Below are 16882 nucleotides of genomic sequence, written 5' to 3'. Positions count from 1 at the left end.
ACTTGACTTTTATCATGATTTCCTTTGGTGGGGGTGGCTGGTGAGGGCAAGAATTAAAAAATTGGGGGAAAATTTTAAATAAAATAGATATGATTCTAAATGTTCTGGAGTTTCCTAAGGCTCTAAGACAAAACAATGCCATTGCTCTGAACCCATAAGAATGGTAACAGTTCTCTTCGAATTAATTCGCACCAATGTTCTAATATTACAAACTGGAGAAAAATCATCTTTTAAAGGTTTCTTGTCTTTATCACATAGGTGGTTTTATTTTGAGGAGAGCAAACCAGTCATTTGATCCAACCAAGCCAGGCAAGGTGCTTAATCCAAACCCCCAGCCACCAAATCCAGGCTGATGTTTCCGAGGCAGCGGATCTTTGCACAATTGCGCGTCTTTCTACCGAGGAGCGGCTGGTGGATTGCGGTCAGCAGTCAGTCCAATGCCTACCAGACAGTGATGCAGGCTACCAGGTAAGTGAAAAGAAAAACCATTCAGGGCAAAAAAGAATAGAGTATCTGAATGGATTAACTCATCTGACTGCCCAGAGAGCCCCCAATAAAGATGTGACTGAAGCGGATATCACAAATTCCACCTTTCTTTTGAGTAAGCTTTCTAGTATTCAACCACTGTCCATACCATCCGATAAAGTGCATCCAATTACATTGCAACAGACACAAATGCCACACACAGGCATGACCTGGGGCACAGCCACCAGCCCCCGTGGCGTAGCGGGAATGCGCTGGGCTGCTACCTGCAAGGCCTGCAGTTTGAAATCATCAGTTGCTCCGTGGGAGAAAGGATAAAGAGTCTCGGAAACCCACGGGGCGGTTCTATTTCATTCACTAGGGTCACGAGGAATTGGAACCAGCTCCCTGGCAGAGTTGGGTCTCATTTATTGTGGGAGTCCCTCCTTCTGTCCAGGCACCCGGAAGGTTGGGGTGTGCCCCCCTGCTTCCCCTGAGAACGAGAGCGGCCAGTGGCTAGTTCTCAGCTGCTGGCTGGAGAGCCAGTGTGTGACTCTCAGGGCACCTTTCCTGCGCTGTGACCACTGACGGTAGAAACTTCAAAGTAGGCTCCCTGGGTGAGGAAGATGGCAGCAGGGGGCACCCTGCCAGCCTGAGATGAGTCTGAACATGTGTGGGAAATGCCTGGGGGCTACAGGGCCCACGGAGTTGTTGGGGAACAACGCTAACAGTCCGAATCCACCTTCCTTCTTGGGGAAGCCAGCACGTGAGCTTTGAAAGGATGCCGAGCCAGAGCCGGTTGGGTGGCACAGTGCAGTTTATTTGTCTCTGTGATTTACATGTACTAATTAGACACACAACAGAACGAACGCTGTCAAGATGGCCATATGCAGCTTAGGAAACGACTGGTCCCGGAGCAGTCATACAAATGCTTGCTCAGCTTAGAAAGGAGCTCCTTTGTCACTGTTTCATTTATTTATTTTTCTTTCAGTCCCCAAGGCTTGCACGGTTCAGTACTAATGTTTTTGCTATCTCATTATCATCCGGCCTAAGATGTTTACTGATTCCCACAAAAAGACAAATAAAAATTTTTTTAAAAGGCTTCTGACAACAGAACGCATTTTCAAGAAACAAACTGACTGAGTTTATTACGGTGTGACAGGGCTTAGCTCTCAGGCCTACAGGTGGAACATGAACATTGACAAACTACATTTGTCTTAAAATTTCATTTATTTAAAAAGATTTGCCACATTTTGGGGGGGTGCGTGCAAGGGTTCTATTGATTTCTTTGGTTTTAAACATACATAACTCTACACACACACACACACACACACACACACAGAGGCTTCACAAGCTCACAGAAAAATAACATTACCGCTTAATTCTATTTTTCCATTAATTTACTGAAGCCCCTCCTGTGGCTCTATTTGTACCAAACATCAACACTGGAAACATTCGACACAATTTTAAAAGTAGAAATGGAATTTTGCTTCAGAATAAAAAGGCTGGTCCTGGCCGGTGATACCGTCATTAATGACTCACTTCCGCTGGAAAGTGGTCCTAGGGGATCAGACATGTGCCCAGAGCTGCTGGCATCAAGTGGGATTCAGATGAACATCACCAGCTCCTACCTTGACTAAAGCTCTCCTGATTGTGTCTTCCACACGCACGACGACGTGGCTATCGCATCAATAAATAAAGTTCACCTAGGGGATACAATATACAATAAATAGGCTACTTGATGCGATGATATGTAGCCCTTGGGGCTGCACAAGGGAAGCAGAGCTTTGGCGTTCTAAGCCTTGTTTGATGATGCTGGTTCGTGGCCAATGTGCGGCTGACAGGTGGGGAGGAGAATCGGTTTCTGCCGATTTCCCCACCTAGAAGTGAAAACCTACTGGCTAGAGAGGTACATGCTGCTTCTGGGAGTTTACCTGGGCACATACCACTCATGATTAGCTGACCTTTGCCCAGCTGTAGAACACCAAGCTTAGGGATTCATCAAATGCACAAGTCCTTCGATCCTTAGTGGTTTCTTGGTCTCCAGATGAGCCCTGGGAGCAGAGATGGGAGCGTGGGCTCAGAAGTTCTGCTGCCTTCTTTTCTTGGCGTCCATGGCGTCCAGGATGGGCTGTCTTTTCGCCGTGTATCTCTGGCGAAGCTCTTCTATCTCTCGTTCCATCATGGGGTCCAGGGCTTTCAATCGCATCTGTAGCTCTTCTAAACTTAGATTCTTCAACTGGAGAGAAGAGTGGAGGGTGGGGTAGTAGAAAAAAGAAAATATATTAATAAAGTATTTCCACTCTAAAACTACATTCCTTGTGTAGGCTCTGGTCTAGTAAATCTTAGCATGTGCATATTGACAAATTCTTTACATCAAAAAATAACAAGATATAGATATCTCCTGAGAAACATATTGTAGGGATGCCCTGAAACATACAGTGGTAGTGGAGTCCACTAACATTCACTATTGGAATTCATTCACGGAGGAGCCTGGAGCCCACATTCTGTGAGCACCGAAGTCATTAGCAACAAGACCATCAGAACCTCGGCTTTTTCAGCAACAGCAAATGAGAAAACGAAGCTGCTGAAACATATCTATTGCCAAAAGGCAGGGCGACCAATGCCCGTACACATCAGTGGTCTCTCTGCGGCAAGTCCATCAGCACCAGTTCCAATGCCCGTACACATCAGTGGTCTCTGCGGCAAGTCCATCCGCACCAGTTCCAATGCCCGTACACATCAGTGGTCTCTGCGGCAAGTCCATCAGCACCAGTTCCAATGCCCGTACACATCAGTGGTCTCTGCGGCAAGTCCATCCGCACCAGTTCCTCACCGCGTGTGGCTGCTCACCTCCTGCCCCTATGTCACATTTTGCCCATTCCTGCCCCAGTTCAGACCCTTCATACTGCGTGTGCACACTTAGGCTACAGCTTAATGTCGGCGCAACTTGTATATGTGTTGGGAAGCCAAGATAGGCGTGTGACTCATTTTACTGCAACCGGCGGCGCTTCCTTGGGGTGCTCTGGAACGGCCCCTATGTTGTCCCTGAAGTCTGCCTGTCAGTTCCCGGCACGTCACTGGAACCTCTTCAACCCTGACCGACTGTCAGAGGCTTATGCATCAGAAGCACGTGCTGAGATCCCAGAATGTGACCATATCGAATTATAAACCATGCTGTTCTGAGTTTCCCCAGATGGTGAAATTTTAAACTGTTAGTCAAAGAATTAAATTAACCTGATGTGTAACACCAGGGTTCAGATAAACTGGGGTGCTTAATCTGTGTTGTGAAATCTCCCAAACCGCACAGACGCAGGCCTGGAGAGGGGAGAGGCTCCGGGGACGTGGCCAAAGTGCAAGTGAAGCACCTGCCCCTGCCTCGGGCACATGCCACTGGCTCTGCTGGCTCCCGGGGACTATCAGGTGGCTGAGTGGGGCTTCCTGACCCATGGGGACAGGGACGGCGCCTCCTCTGCTCTGTGCTAGGTCCGTGGCACCCTGAGCGCCACTGCATTTACTTAAATAGAGAAATAACCAGACATAGATATCTCCTGAGAAGCATATTGTAGGGATGCCCTGAAACATGCCATCTAATACTTAGACCTTTAGCTTATTAATATCTATATTTTTTCATTCTAAACGTTTCTTTAAAGAACAAAGCATGAAAGCAGTGATGGCAGGCAGCAGGCAGTTGAAGACTGTTGGTTCCGTCGACAGTTCACAGAGCTCTTGCCAAGGGGTAAGAAGCCAGCAGGCCTGGTGGGCTGCTCATCACAAGGCCAGCAGTCAGCAGCTCAAACCTCCCAGCCACTTTGGCCTCCCACAGGGATCGACAGCCCTGGAAACCCACAGGGCAGGTTCTACGCTGTCCTGCAGCATGGCTCTAATCAGGATAGATTTGATGGCAGTAAGTTGGCTTTGTTTGGACCTTGGTAGGCTGGAGCTCTGGTGATGCAGTGGACAAGCAACTCAGCTGCCAACGAGGTCAGCAGTTCAAATGCACCAGCCACTTGGGGGCATTCTGCTCCACTAAGGATTATAGTGAGGATTATGGCCTTGGAGGCCTTACGGGAAGCCCGGCAGGCTGCAATGAGTTGTGATCAAGCCTATAACACGGGGTTCAATGGGGTGGGTCGAGCCGGGAAAACAGCAGCACCAAGTCCTTTTGTGTTCTTGGAAACACGTACATTAAATGGAGAGAAAAGCTTAGTCATTGTAAGGAAGCTTTTAGGGGCTGGCTCAAGGCCCTATTCACCCAAGCCCTGTATTAGGTGGTACAAATGAAAGAGCTGCCCACGTGCCACTTTCTGTGTTGTTGTGTTGTGCATTTTCCTGGGAGCACATCTGTTTTTCTTTTTGCACAGCTTCGGGAAAAGGAAGGAGTCCTCATTAATGTAATGGGGGATCAGAGAGCCAGGATTCCCTTTCAAGCACAAGGATGGCACTGGCCCTTGAAGAAGCAGGTTTCAGGGAAGGGAGCCCTCAGAGCACTACGGAGGCCCTGGTTCTGTTGAAGAAGAAAAACTAAGGTACCAGCAATAGAAGGGCTCTGGGGGTTGGGTGGAGGTGGGCCCCAACACCAGGCAAAGCAGGGTCTGGGCTTCAGGAAGCCCTGGTGGCGCAGTGGTTAAGCTTGGCTGCTAAGGGAACAGGCAGGCAATTCACCCATCCACAGCTCAGAGAAGTCGTGGTGATGTGCTTCCAGACAGATGTCAGCTTCGCAGACGCTCTGTGTGGGTTCTACCCTCTCACCGGATGTCCCGCAATGGCACCTAACCACCACCACCCACGACGATCCAAACTTGGTTTTAAAATGATTCAACTTGTAGTCTCGTTCCCATTTTCACAAGGTAATTAATTGTCTGGTGCTTTCTTTTCTGAGCCAGGCCAGGAAACATTATTTTATACTCACAGCTCACTTTTTAACCAAAAATAGCATTTCTCGGCTTGTTCATCCACCCTATTCACCATACCTGGCCCTAAGTGACTCCTGCTTCCAAAAATCAAATCTACTTTCAACAAAAAAAGCTGACAAGGATGAGTCACAGACTCTGAAGGAAAAGAGGCGCTCCGAAAACATTTTGAGGAATAGCAGCATTCTGGACACCAGGGCCCCCGGGAGGCTGGTGCGGAAGATGAGCACTGCACTCTGGGGTGTAGGGGGCTTCAGGGGTGAGATCTGCTATGCCGTTTTCTTCAGGTGTGCATCTCCTACAGTACTTAGCTTGTCACAGTCTCTTTTACACACACACACACACACACACACACACACACACACACACACACGTGCCATCAGGCTAATTCTCACCCATGTGTCAGAGCAGAATTGAGCTCCCCAGGACTTTCAAAAGTAGACCACCAGGTTTTTCTTCTGAAGTCCTTCTCAGTAGACTTGAGCTTCCAACCCTTTAGTTATCAGTTAAGCAGAAGCACAGTATTTCCACAACCCACAGATTTATATATAATAGTGAAATACTGTGTACATTAATCTAAGTATTCATCTGTTAGATGCGTTCTCACTGTTATTGAGTAGATGCTGACTCATAGCGACCTCATAGGACAGGGTAGAACTGCTTCCTATGGGTTTCCGAGGTTGCAACTCTTTACAGGAGCAGAAAGCCTCATCTTTCTCCCTAGGAGTGGCTAGTGGGTTTGAACTGCTGACATTGCACTTAGCAGCCCAATGCATAACCACTATGCCACCCTTTCAGTATTGTTCAAATCACTTTAGGGTTACAAAATAAACCTGGCGGGCGGGGGGTGGGGGGTGCTCCTGGAAACATTCGAACAGATTCACAGCCCAATGCTAAACCCACAGCGCCACTAGGGCTCCTTCTTGGCTTGCTTTTGCCCATGCAGACCTGAGAAAGATCTGCCCACTGCTGTCTACACACAGGCCCCCACCTCATGCTATTTCAGCCATGGTCATCTTTCCCATCTCTGAATTCCTAATGTAGTATCCATAATTCAAACCACATGGTTCAGTATTTTAGGGTCCTTAGTCGCGCATTTGTTTGAACACCCCTTTCATTGTGCATTAGATGAAAGTTTACAAAGTAGCTTCTCAACGCTGAGACCTGGGTTGCCACCCCACAATGTGTCAGGACTCTCTCCATTTCCACCCGGGGCCCCTCGTGTCCAGTTGTCCAGTGTCTGACCCCTTCCTGCCTTCTCTTCTTCCTGTAGGATATATACCTGTAAGTGGGACTGCTAGATTGGATGACATTTCTAGTTCTAGCTTTTGAAAGAGACACCACACCGTTTCCCATGGTGGCTGTGCAATTTCACAGAGCCACCAGCAGGGGGTAAGGTTCCAATCTTCCCACAACCTTGCCAGCATTTGTGGTTTTCCCTTTTTTGGATCAGAGCCATTATTGCTCGGGCGAGAGGAGATCACATTGCCTCTCTAATGGTTAATGATTTCAAGCACCTCCTCAGATGGCATCGTTTCCCCTCTCCTTTAATTTTTAACCTATATATGTCTTTGTGTCTAGGTGTCTCCTATGGTAACATATTGACATTGTCTTCTTTTTTAAAATAAATCCATCATTCTGCTTTTCTATCTCTTGACTGGCAAATGTAATCCATTTACATTCTGTGCAATTAATGATAGGCATGAATTTACTGCTGTTATTTCTTATTCTTGTATGCATGTATATGCGGGTGGGTGTGGCTATTTCTCTATGTCACTTAATTTTCTGTGTTTATGGGTTTTAGTATTTCCTTTGTTGTTGATTTTATATTTACTGACTCTCATACACAAATTAATGATTTCCATAGTTTGAGGGGAGCATTTTGTGAGATTTACTCATTTTATTTGTGGTTGTTCTGAAATAGACATTTATCTTCCTGAATTTGACACAAATCTTTCATTTCTTGACATCACCTTGCCCCTCTCTCCAGGAGGAGGTCCAGGAACCATACATTTGTGCCCCTTTCTTATCTGAAGTTGTCCTGGTTTTCAAACAGACAAGCTCTGGTTCCTTGTTTTCAGTTGGTGACATCCCTTTAGAAATCTGGGGGGTTAGGTTGGTTATCTGGGTTGCTGTTCAATGTCAGTGATTGCCTGGTTCATGAATTCCCTTTAATATTTCTTGCAAGCTTGGGTAATTAAGGACTTTTATAAATTCTCTTAATTCTGTTTATTTGGAAATGTCCTCGCTTCACCATTTTATGTGGGAGACAATGTTGCTGCAGAGATGATTGTTGGCAGTGATTGCTTTCTTTCATGGTTTTCTGTGTTGTCCCGTCACACGGGCTCCTAACAGAAAGGTTAGCCATTTGAAAGCACCCGCCGCTCAGAGAGGTCGTTCTACTCCCATCAAGACTTAAGAGTTTCAGACACTCAGTGGCAGTTCTACCCTGTCCTACAGGCTGGCTTTGAATCAGCGTCGACTTGAGGGCAGTGAGCGAGTTTGGCTTTTATTGTCGTTTTGCCTGTCGAGTTTCTGCCAAGAAATCAACCCTAGTCTCATTGGTACTTACTTTGCAGGCGACTTTCCCCCAAGTCACTGTCGGAATTCTTTCTATGGGTCTGTTTTGGAAAGTTGGACTATGACTTGCTTGATGACTTTCTCTTGGGGTCTATCATGTATGGGGTTCTTTCAGATTGTTGGAACGAATCTCATCTTTCAAAGTATTAGTGAAGTATGCTGACAGAAAATCTTCAAAAATTCTCTCTGTGCTGTTTTGGAATGCCAATTTTGCATAGCTTATTCCTCTTGACAAGTCTTTTCCCCAATTCTTAAACTTTCTGCAGTCCTGCCCCAGCCCCCCAACCTCGATGTTCCTCCAGAAGATGAGTGCCAAGTGAGCTCTTCTAGAGCTTTGTCTGTGTTTTCCTTCGTCTCTTCGAGGATCCTGTGTAATAAGTCTTTTGGACTCCTTATCAGGTAGTTCCATCACCCTTTTTTCCCTCAGGAAGGTTTTCTGCTCCCATCTTCTGGTCACTTGCCTGAGCTATCTTGTTCATCTGCTCTCTCTGAGGCCCTGAGGTCCACGACGTGGTGCTGAAGGCAGGATCTCTTTGTAGCTATTTGTGGCTGCGGTTCTGTGTGTGACTTGTTGGTGACTTCCTCTCACTACTACAGAACACACTGGGTCACGTTCACTTGTGAGCCCTCTGTGGTTAGGCGTGAGTGCTGGTAGACAAGCACATTCTTTCCCTAGCAATGGGGACAGGTGTTAGCTGGGTGGAGGTCCTTCTGGGTTGGTGCTCGCAGTTGTGCATCAACTAGAGAGCAAGCCACAGGGTAGCAATGCTACCTCAATAGGTGGGGGGATCCTTTATACAGGCACGCGTCAGTGTCTCGATAGTTGGTAGGAGATCAAGAGGTCTTGCAATGCTTAAATGGGTGTTGCTGTAGCTAGGTGGTCGTCAGGTGTTAGCACAGGTAGTCTGTTGGCTGTTGAGTCTGTCAGGATGCACCTCATAGTTATAGGTGATGGGATATGCCTACCGAGTAACGTCGGGTGGTTATTGGAAGAGTGTCAAGGGTTTTCTCTGCTTGTTGATAGGTTGTGGCACTCCTGCTGGTGGCTGTCCAATGGCATCCGGTGTGTTTCTGGTTGTTGTGGGAGTGCGGGGTAGGGTGGGGTGGTGGTGGTGAGGAGCGCGATGCTGCTGCTGACTGCAAGATGGACATAGATGTTCTTCCACTGATCACTGGACGGAAGGTGCTCTCCTACTGGTTGCCAGGCTACAGACAAGCTCTTGTTGGTCCTTGGGCTGCAAGCTTACAGTCCCCAGTCACTGTGCAGCATGCACAGCTGCAGTCATTAGTCTGGTGTTCGCCCGGCAGCTGGACAGTGGGGCATGCGGGCTTGAGGTGCTCCTGCCAGGATGCCCCAGGTGATTGGGGCCTGGCTCATTTTGTGTGTGTGTGTGTGTGTGTGTGTGTGTGTGTGTGTGTGTGTGTAGGTGGCGGATGGAAGCCGCCTGGCTTGGGGACCTCTAATTGCCAGTCTGCAGTTTTATTACTGAGTGGGTATTTCTTGGCCCAGTGATCAAGCACCACCACTGGAGAGAAGACCCGTGCCCAGTTCCTGGCTCCCTCCCATCTCCGTAGTTGGCAGAATCACCGAAGCTCTTGGCCAGTCTTCCCGTACTTTCCCCTTTTAGCCCAAGCTGTGTCCTGCTCAGCGATTTCAGCCCAGGTCTGTTTCCTTAGTCTCTCTCTCTTGTTGTGAATTCTGGGTGGTGCCTTCCCATGTTCCTCAGAGCTACGCAGCTGCTTTGTCCCAAGATGGCCACAGTGTCTGCTGCTCTCCTTCCACTCGGAACTTAGCCTGATTCTTCATCCTTCTGTCTGACATGCAGGGCTCTAAGGCTGCCGTTTAAATCACTTGATCTCCCACGACTGAGGTCTGGTGTGTCAGTCTAAGCCCCGAAGCTACCATGGGTTCTTTTCCGTGTACTCTCTTATAGTTGATTTTTAGGAATGAATTTCATGCTTCCCTCCACAAAATGTTTAGATTTCAGGGGCTGTGCACAAGCCTAGAAACTAGTCACCATTCCTTACTGTCAAACCCCATGCCGTGAAGACTGGAAAGTAGATGACAGAGGAACGAGCTGCTTTATGTGTGAGGAACGGCCTCTCCCACAAAGGAAACGGCCTTTTCCACAGTGAAAATGTCTGCCTTTGCGTATTCCTCAAGTATCTTGTGGCATCTTATCTGGGACAAGCTGCCAAGGGATTATAAATATTACATTAAGGTAATGGAGAGAATTCAGGAAAGAACGTAACTTAGAGGGAAATGGTGGGTTCCCTAATAAACTTTTATATTTTCGATACATAAAAGGTGTGAAAACCAGGTAGCTCTCTGATGCTGACGAGCCACTGCCTGGCCTGGCTAGGGAATTAGGGATTCCACATAAGTGAATCCCCTCAAGCACCTACATCTTAGCTCTTGCATAAACCTTTGTTTCAATCATTTTACTGGAAAAATGTTTGTGAAATATGGAATAAGCTGCCTTCTACAGCAGAAACCAGGGCCGTTCGTTGATGATGAACAGCATTATTAATATCCACTTATAAACTGTACCATGTACTAATTTCATCATTTTAGTTTTCATGTGAAGGAAAGCTGTTGCAATATTCTGGACACCATTGCATATACATCCTTCCATCTCTACTCCAAGCACGCCAATCTCCTGGGACCCAGGAGAGCCATTCAGCCATCTCACTCATGGGTCCCGAATTAAGCAAGGACAAATAGCCTTGGAGAAAAGGCCTTAGCTGATTTAAGATCAACAGAAAATAAGTGGCTTTAACAACTGTTAGACGGATTTCTGACAATGGGTTTGGTTGGATTTTTTTATTCCCACTTCTAAGTTTTTTAGTTAAACAAACCTGGATCTCAGGTTTGTGATTGTATCAAATTGAGCTACAAGAAATCCGCTTCCTGCAAAGCTCCCCCACTCCTCCCCCAGCCAAGTTTTCAAATGCTCCAAGCACTTAGTGAGGATTTCCCTGGGCCAGGCACTATCAATACAACGAAGAAGAGAGCACTCTCCTCCTCCTCCCCACAAAGAGCTTGTGATCGAATGACCAAGACAAATCCATGCACAGTCCACTTAGGGAAGGATGAGTCAGCTGAGGGCAGAGGAACAAAAGGAGGGGGAAGGGAAACAGCATGAGCAGAAACATCACCTCCCAACCCAATGTGGCCTTGTCTTCACCTGATCACGTGCAAAGATCCGGGTTCCAAACAAGATTGCGTTCAGAGGCTCTGGGTGGACATACGTTCTGGTTTGGTAGTGGGTGGACTGTACCGGGCAAAATAGTGCAGACTGCCATCCACATGCCTGATGTCCTTATAGGAAGGGGGCAAGGGACACACAAGGAGACTGCCATGTGGAGACACCGGTGGACTGGCGTCCCTTGTCTATAAAGCAAGGCCAGGTGTGCTGGCCACAGGAGAGGCTTCGCGAGAGACAAGGAAGAGCGGCTCTCAGGAGACTCCAAAGAGCCCCTGGGCCTGCTGGCACCTGGGTTTGGGACTTGTGTCTGTGGAAGCGAGCGAGCACACAGTGCTCGTGGCCCGGGGCACCTCGTCTGTTGGTCATTTGTGACAGCAGTTTTAGGAAACAAATACAGTACCCAGTAGAAAATCATCCCCAGACCTTTGTATCTGTGAGTTGTGGTCAGAGAGTCTGTTCCTTCTGTTAATAAAACAGGAACACTGTGGGTTCCACAATCTCCTAGACGGTGGTGTTGGATAGACAAAAATACATATGCGGTTAACTCGCAGACATTTTGACTTTTTCTAACAGTAAGATTTATATGCCTGAGCTCCTGTCCGGGCTTTGGTTGCTGCTGGAGCGCTAAGGAAACACACTGAGCACTCGGTGTTTCTGTCTCGATCAGCCTCCCACAGGCATGGACGGAAAGATGGCAAAAGTGGCCTTTCTCAAACTCTTGGGAAACAGTGTGGCTCAATGCCTTAGTGACGGAAGAACATTCAATTAGCCAGAGTTTTATGGAGATGCATAATGATCCAATGGCCCTATAATATCACATAATATTTTATCACCTCTTTAAAGTGCTAATCCAAATTAAAGCCATTTTTTATGCTACCAAGGATAATACTCTAAAGAAACTTGACTGTCCTAAGGTAATGTAATGTGATTGGGATAAGAGTTTCCTTTGAATGATTGATGATGGCAACATATGTACAAATGTGCTTGATACAATTGATGTATGGATTGTTATAAGAGCTGTGAGAGCTCCCGATAAAATGATTTATTGAAACAAACAAGAAAAAAGGTTCCTTTGCCCGAATCAGGTAAATTGGTTTCCTGAAATCTCTAGAAAGAGGAAAGGAAGTCACTTCTGAATGACTAAGTTTATAGACTTGTGCTATGTTAAGAGCTTGTAGTAAATCCATTTAAATTCACTTTTTAATTTTTCAAGTATAGGAAAGAAATGCCACTTCTGAGCCATATGTCCACCACACATAAAACACAAGCAATGCATTTATTATCATACTCTATGCCACCCTGCTTATTCCAAATTAAATGCAAAAGTAAACGGGTGTATCAAGCCTTTGATCTATGTTTGTCACCATTTACAATCTGGTAAGTCAAGTTAGTCAACAGGGGTGTTCCAGAATTTTATGCATTGCATTCTTTTTAACTATATGTGAACACAAATGTTGAAAACTTAATAACTCACCAAGAAATGGCTTTTCATGACTTAAGCTAATTGTATTTAACCAGATTTAACTTTGAATTTGATGATAAAATAGAATAGACCCAACTAGCAATGGTTCTAAAATCTTTAAGACTTAGCATTATTATGGAAGACTGCAGTTTATAACCTTTATAAACATACTTGATTAAGTATATTGATGCCTAATTGATTAATTAACGTACTTCATTAAGTGAATAAATCAACTGCGAATGTAAAGGCCAAAGTCTGTGGATGCAGGACCTACAACCTTTTTGAAAATTCAAGCCCCAAGCCCCCAAAACAAAACCATAACCTAGTTTTAGAGCAATATTGTTCCATTGCCACAGGCGCCCATGTCCCCTTATTCATAAGAAACTCCACCCTTCCTGGACATTTGAAATGATAGCCATCAGGGAACAAAACATCTTAATAAGAACAGAAAATAAAATCAGTTCCCATAAAGGTTTAAACTGAGTCAAATCAATTTCAGTGTGTCACTACAGGCTGGAGAGAAACATTTTGAGATGCAGGACTGGTAAAAAGCACTTTATATGAAAGAAGTAAGCCATTTGTTTAACAGAACCGCCAGCTACGAGGCTGTCTATGAGAGAAGCCTTTATAGAATTTCATGGTAAGGAACAGTGGCCATGGAGTGGATTCTGATGGACAGGGGCACAGAGGGCAGAACAGAACTGCCCATAGGGTTGTCGGTTTGGGACTTTGGGTTTTTTTAGCAGTCTTATTGACACATAATCCACATATCACCACATAACTCAATAGTTCACTCGTATCAAGAGGAGTTATAAAATCATCACCAGTCAATTTTAGAAAATTTTACTCATTCTTGGTCTCATTGTTATTAGCTCCTCATTTCCCTGCAACCTCTCCTGCCACACTCAGAAGGAACCCTTAATCCAGTTACTGTCTCTATTCATTTACCTATCCTAAATTTTATTCACAGAAAAACACACCAAAAAACCCCGAACACCAAAACCACAAAAAAACCTAACAACAATCATGAAGTAAAACAGAAAAACCTCAATCAAAAGGAAAGTTCAAATGAAAAAGGAGAACAACTTTAAAATCGGTCAAAAGGGAGCTCAAATGATAAACTGTTAAATGTTAACCTACCTAGATCTGCCACAAACCACTTCCCAATGCACTCTGCCTGATAGCCAGGCTACTTACCCCCAGTCTCTGGTGAGCGGGGACTCACCGCAGGCTCAATGCATGTGTATTTCCTGTACACTCTGATTTTTTAACTGAAACAACTTTGAAATGGGTCAAAAGGAGATTATATAAGCCATTACATTTTAACCTAGCTATATCTACCACAATTGACTTTAAAATGCTCTGTCTGATAACAAGGCTATTCACATGCCTTGACTTTGGTCAGTGAGGATTCATCAGAGGCTTATCTATGTGTTGTGGGTACTCTGCCAATGACCATTCTGAGACCTGCAAATGACCACTGGTACCACATAGACAGCAGCACAAGTAACTTAGTGGTGTGACAAGATGAAAAGTGTTCTAGAGCAATTCACTGATACTTTTGACAGTGCAAATGTTAACCATAAGAATTATATCCAAACTCTATGAAAAAGAACATTGTTAACTGATCAGAAGTAAGAGTTGTCTGTAAAATCCAACTTTCTTTACATTTATACATCAACTCTACCACATTCAAGTGACAAGACTTACTTTCCAAGATAATTTGGATTTAAGATCCCTTGGGGAAAACATTGAGATAGACAGGATTATGAAGTTTTACAATGGATAAATGTGACATTTCAAGACTTAATGGGCCCAAGAGTTACCAGTATAATTAGTCTGTCAAAATAAAAGAGGCACACCACAGGGAAGCAAATGGTCTATGTGCTAATGTTAACACATTTAGTCAAACAGCCAATCATGAAAATCCTGTGCAAGGTTTGCTGTGTTTACTGGTAAAACAAACTCTTCCTAGCAACTGTTTAAAGAAATCTCACAGATGCTGCAGACCTTATTAGTGGCCCGTGATTAAAAAAATATGGCCCGCTAATACTGTATCCTGACTCATCTATTATCCCATCTGCTAGCAATTCTTACGATATGAACTATCAACAGAATGGCTAACGACGAGAATTTTCTATGGCAATTGTGATGCTGAGCTGCCTATAGCATTTTGTAAGCTTTACCAGTGCATGCCTCTGACTGTTTTGAGTTGTTTGTAGCCTGGGGCGGGGACGGGGACGGGACATACTCCTTTCCCCATAATGTTCCGTTTTAGCTCAGATTTTCACTGTGTTGAGCAGAATCTGGCTTGGTTTTACAAAGGTCTGTTCAGAGGTTGCGGTGCTCATCTCTTACCACAGACGAACGCAGGAAACACAACAAAGCTCAAATGCAGCCAAACCCACTGACTTCTTGTTGCTGTTAGGTGCCGTCGACGTGCTTCCGACACATGATGCCCAGAACACTGCCTGGCTCAGTACCATCTTCACGATCGTAGCTATGTGTGAGCCACTGGTCAGTCCATCTCACTGGCTGCGTCACAAGCCGAATGTCCCTCCCCAGGGACTGGTCCCTCTTTGTATGGCCAGAGAACATAAGACAAAACCTCACCATCTTTGCTTTGAAGGAGCATTCTAGCATACTTCCTCAAAACCAGATTTGTTTGTTCTCCAAACAGTCCATGGAACATATGTATGTTCAATACTCTGCCAATGTCATAATCCAAATGTCTCAATTCTCCAGCCTTTCTTATTCCTTTCTTATACCAGCTTTCACAGGCATATGAGGTGATTGAAAATACCATGGCTTGGTCAGACCCACCTTAAGCCTCATCTTTGCTTTTTTAATAATGTAAAGAGGTCCTTTGGCGTTAAATTGGTCCAATACATGATTTGATTTCCTGACTGCTGCTTCCATGGGTGTGGATTATAGATCTAGGAAAATGAAATTCTTAACAACTTTAATATTTCCCCAGTTTACCATGGTGTTACCAGTCCAGTTCTGAGGACTTCTGTTTTCTGTAGGCTGAGATGTAGCCCATATGGATGGCTATAGCTTTTGATCTTCATCAGTTAGTGCTTTCCGCCCTCTCTGCTTTCAGCAGGTCAGGCTGTAGCACCTGAATGGTTCAGGTTGTTACTGAGTCTCCCTCTACTCATGCCACAGTCTTCTCCGTGCAGTCAGCTGCGTGGTGAAAGGACACAATGCTGACACACTTTTCCTGACTTGACTTCTTTCACTATTCCCTCGTTGGGCTCCAATGACCGCCTCTTGATCTCTGGACGGGTTCCAAGTGAGCACAATGAAGAGGCCTGGAATTCCCATGCTTAGTAATGTTACCTAGGGTTTTTTAGGATCCGCACTGTCCAAAACCTTGGTGTGGTCAATGGAGCACAAGTAAACTTTTCTTTTTTGGGGGGTGGGGTGAAGAGGAGGAGTGTATTCTATGCTTTCAGCCAAGTTCCATAAACAATGATATGGCTCATTCCATGTCCACTTCTGAATCTCTCTTGAATTTCTAAAAGTTCTCTGTTGATATACTGCTGCAACTGTTTTTTAAATCGATATTTTTGGAAAATTTGCATATGCATATGATATTTATGATATTATGTGGTAATTTCCACATTCTGGTGGATCACCTTTCTTTGGAAAAGACCTGTATATGGATCTCTTCCAGTCAGTTGGCCAGGTGGCTGCCTTTCCAATTTCTTGGCATAGAAAAATTCGTGCTTCTAGTACTGCATATGTTTGTTGAATCCTGTTAATGAAATCCTGTTAATTCTTGTAGCCCTGCTTGTTGCCAACACCTTTAGTACAGCTTGAACGCCTTCCTTCAACACCATCAGTTCTTGATCATATGCTACCCCCTGAAATGGCTGAACATTGACCAATTATTTTCAGTATAGTAATTCTGTGTATTCTTTCCATCTTCTCTTGATACTTCCTGCATGGTTTGATATTTTATTTTGCTCATGGAATTCTTAAATATTGCAACTCAGGCTTTGAGTTTTTAAAAAAATTCTTTTAGTTGGGGAAATGCTGAACTTTTTACTTTTTCTTCAGTTTTGATTTTCTAAACCCAGGACTTTGCACACTGCATTATAATACTCTGATTTCATAAGCCACCCTTCAAAACCTGTTGACCTCTGTTACATCATCATGTTTTCCTTTTAGCTACATACGTCTACTTTTGGAGCAAGTTTTAGAATCTCGCCTGACATCCATTTTCTCTTTTCTTCCTTTACTGTCTCCCC

At 45.0% G+C, this 16882-nt stretch overlaps 1 protein-coding gene across 2 annotated transcripts in view; it reads right to left on the bottom strand.

Annotated features, from left to right (window-relative positions):
• Window positions 1-1261: 1261 nt before the first annotated feature.
• The window catches only part of STK3 (serine/threonine kinase 3), a 290300-nt gene continuing 274679 nt past the window's right edge, over window positions 1262-16882 (bottom strand). For both annotated transcript variants that reach the window (XM_045286470.1, XM_045286473.1), the window contains one exon: window positions 1262-2701. In XM_045286470.1, coding sequence (XP_045142405.1) covers window positions 2543-2701 — 159 coding nt within the window. In that variant the 3' untranslated portion in view covers window positions 1262-2542. The remainder of the gene's footprint in view (window positions 2702-16882) is intronic.

This window comes from Echinops telfairi, unplaced genomic scaffold (assembly GCF_000313985.2).
Source record: "Echinops telfairi isolate 266 unplaced genomic scaffold, ASM31398v2 ScPeMD7_1;HRSCAF=3_0, whole genome shotgun sequence".
In the NCBI taxonomy this organism is placed as follows: Eukaryota; Metazoa; Chordata; class Mammalia; order Afrosoricida; family Tenrecidae; genus Echinops; species Echinops telfairi.
The sequence above is the reverse complement of the archived record's forward strand: the minus strand, read 5'-3'. Positions and strand labels throughout refer to the sequence as shown.